Below are 3,621 nucleotides of genomic sequence, written 5' to 3' on the forward strand. Positions count from 1 at the left end.
AATTTTAATTGAATTCGAGAGTCATTCCCAAAAATTGCATGTAAAATCCATATGAGAGAAAGGATACTGATCAAAATGTAAAGGAAAAAAATTAATATCACTAGATTTAGGAATAAGCTCTTTATTTTTCAGACTGAACTATGACGCAACATTTTAGAAATAGAGATAAAAATGATCAAAAGCTGCGGATCGAACTTATTCAATCAATATCAAATAGTGTTATTAAGATGAAATGCATAAACCTTATCTGACGTTGCAGGGCACTCATGGGTGAACATAATTAGTATTTTAAACACTTGTATTTATAATGATATTTTGAAAAAGTGCTGCTAAGTGGTCCATAAAAAAGCATAATGGGCCCCACATATTTCCGTATTTCCCCGTTAAGTGACATCTTCGGTAGCCAAGTATTAAAGTACATAATTAACATTCCATGTTTGATATGCGACAATGCATTTAATAAAAAGCAAAAGTGTCATACAGTTCTAATTTATTGAAAATCTCGTGACAAAGACTTCACCGACACATGTTCTACCTAAATATAAACCTTTAATTAATCTTTAGTTTTCTAGTGTTAATTTAGAACAAGTTTATCTTCAAACTGAATTTAAAGTTATGCCAATTCGTTTTACCTTATCTCCTTTTATTTAGTTATTGAAATTGCTGGAATTTCACAAGTGTTTAATATACTGTTCCTCCTTCATTTCATATTAATTGCAAGAAAGTTTCGATTAGTAATAAATTGCAAATGGACGTCATGCAAATCCCGGTATGATGGTTTGGTTACATTGTAAAAACGACTTTCTATCAAAAATAGTCATGACCATAAGTAAACTGTTCCAGATGTTTATTGTCTCATTTGACTTGATTATTGAAACACAATGTGAATTTGCGTGCGTTCCTGATAAACACATATGTGACTCCCAGTTCATAACTTGATTTTTTCTGTTTGTCACAATTTCTTAAGGAACAATCAGATGTGTTGGGCGTGTTGTTGCATTGTTTTCCCTGATCAGGATTGACATAAATGCACATATTTTTGGACAGTTCACATTGTTACACGCTGTAAATCATATCTGAATGCAATAACAGACTTTAATTTTTTTTTCTTGATTTAGACACTTTTTTCACTCCATGATTTTTCTATGAATGTTTGGCAACTTCAACAAGTGTGGATATTCTTAACCAGATAAACCAGTGATCCAAAGTCTGTATTTCTGATGCCGATGATAATTTTCAATGAAAAGAAATACATGTTCATATAAATGTGCGGAAATTTAATATTTCTTTTCAATGAAACTTCTGCTTTCCAAGTAACAAAATTTAAATTACGTCAAAATAATACTCTTGGTAAAATGTTTATCTTTGAGTCAATATACGAGTATATGAATATTTAAACATATATCAACTAATTTTTTTAAATCATACAACAGTAAACAGTTAAATAGTATTGTACAACAAACATCAAGTTGAACAAACCTCTAAATTACTTAGGCGTTTTTGTACACACAATCTCAAAAATGAATGAAAAGTAACTCTAAATTCAAAAATGCAACAGTTGGAAGTATCAATCGAACATGAAGTATTATATAACATTTTAATGACAAGCTTTCACAGATTAAAACTTTTCGTCTAAAAGTATATAAACTGTAAATAGATAAAAGCATCATTTCAACTTTGTGTTACACTTCAAACAGGTAAGACTCGGTCGTTTTCCTTTGTTGTTATTGTTGATAAAAGCAAAGATATTGTTCTTGGTTTTTTTTTACCTAATTTTTAATTTTTTTCTATTACAGATTAAAAAAATATCATAAATATGCTGTGTACGTTGGTTTTGCTTTTTGGAATTTTAATACAGCCGGTCAACTGTAAGATTCTTGATCCAAAGGAGCTCATTAATAGTATTTCGTCCTACAAAGAAGCATGCTCAGCTGTTGGATACGAGAAAAAATCATGTTCATATCGTAAGCCATATCCTTTACTACATATCTAAATTCTAACTGAGGAATTTTAACGTAATAGCCAAAAGGATTATATGGACTTATCAGTAAAAAAAATTCATCTTCTTGAGACGAACTTTTTAAATGGGCATTCCAAATAAATTATTGTTTTATATCTGCACCGGTTTACTTCGCACGGGGTAGGATTGGGAGCAATATGGATTAAATGTTTAAGTCATGATCAAATAAAACAAATATTTTTAGGGAAAAACGTTTTACATCAGAACACAAAATCAAAGATCTTCTCCAGATAGAACTTTTATTTACAAGCTGTGTTAATTTATTTTTGTCTTTTAAGGAGAATCTAAAGGGGAAGCAACGTATTGTTTGTATGTAGGATATTTAAATACTTTTCATCTCCTTAAATGCAAATTCAAGTTAAATTTACAATTTATAGTTTTAAGGAGATAGTTAGATGAAGTGGACTGTAACTCTTGTATTAGTTTTAATATTTAATTGCAATCAACACATGTACTAAGCTGCACGAACTTCCTTCACAGGGGTAAAATTATACCTGGTTATCAAAGCTATGATTACGTTTGTGAAGGAAAGGTAGACTCAATGGACATGACGTTGGTTGTTCTTAGTAATACCTGATTTAAAATACCAAATTATCAGAGCTCTCAAGAATAGGTTATGGTAGATGCGGAATCACAAAGAGACCTCGGGCCAAATGATTCAATAATACTGTCGTGCATAGCAGACAAGAGAATAAAGCAAAGACATAATTACATGTTTGCTAAGTTACAGTAAGATCCTTATATGTTCCTTAACTTGCGCTTTTTTCTTCTTTTTCGGCAGGTTCAAAGAAAGAGAAAATGGCAGTGGCTTTCCATGCAATGATGAAAACTTCGCATTCTAATTTGAAAAGTCACCAGAAAGTTATATTTGAATCTGTATTACTTAACATTGGCCGTGGCTACGATGCAAAAACTGGTGTATTCACAGCGCCAGTCGATGGAATTTACCACTTTGAATGGACAACATTGGCAAATGTGAAACAATATTTCATTACTCTCCTTGTAAAGGAAAACATCCAAATGAGCTCTAATTACTGTGCAGAAATAACAAACACTGAACATGGTCAATGTTCTTCTTCAGCTATTGTAGAGATGAAGGCGAAACAAAGAGTCTGGATAAAACCTTATAGTAGTTACGCAAGAGGTGTACTTGGTGGTTGGAATTACTTTTCTGGGCATATTTTGTTTTAAACGAAAATTATTGAAGCTTCTAATCAAGCAATGAATACAATAATTTTGTCATACCTTATATTTTTTCTTTTTTTATACGTGAAGGAGTATAAACTATAAGAAGTTGATGCACATTATTATTTAGATATTTTGTTTGTACCTGCCATGATAAATTTTAAAATTCCAACAAAAAGAAAATTACCCGAAATAACAGCTAATTAATAAAAAAAATAGAAGGGGGACATGTGCAATACTCAAAGGACTTTATACAACGTAATAAAGGATTACATAATCGTATGTGCGTTTTAAAATTTAGGTCTTTTCTGCCAACAGGTCTTTCAAATGGCAATTTTTCAAACATCTTTATTTAAATTGTACATTAAGAAAATTGCGTTGCACTAAATAAAAGATACTAAACCAATCTAGGTCTT

General features: G+C 30.8%; 1 protein-coding gene across 1 annotated transcript; it reads left to right on the plus strand.

Annotated features, from left to right (window-relative positions):
- Nucleotides 1-1,798: 1,798 nt before the first annotated feature.
- Nucleotides 1,799-3,256, plus strand: LOC134259734 (cerebellin-1-like). The gene is made up of 2 exons (XM_062742331.1): nt 1,799-1,964; nt 2,802-3,256. Exons 1-2 carry the CDS (start codon nt 1,817-1,819, stop codon nt 3,209-3,211), a joined length of 558 nt encoding a protein of 185 aa, XP_062598315.1. The 5' UTR covers nt 1,799-1,816; the 3' UTR covers nt 3,212-3,256.
- Nucleotides 3,257-3,621: the final 365 nt, after the last annotated feature.

The sequence above is a fragment of the Saccostrea cucullata genome, unplaced genomic scaffold, assembly GCF_032062105.1.
Source record: "Saccostrea cucullata isolate Sc308-1 unplaced genomic scaffold, CSIRO_AGI_Scuc_v1 ctg12765, whole genome shotgun sequence".
NCBI lineage: Eukaryota > Metazoa > Mollusca > Bivalvia > Ostreida > Ostreidae > Saccostrea > Saccostrea cuccullata.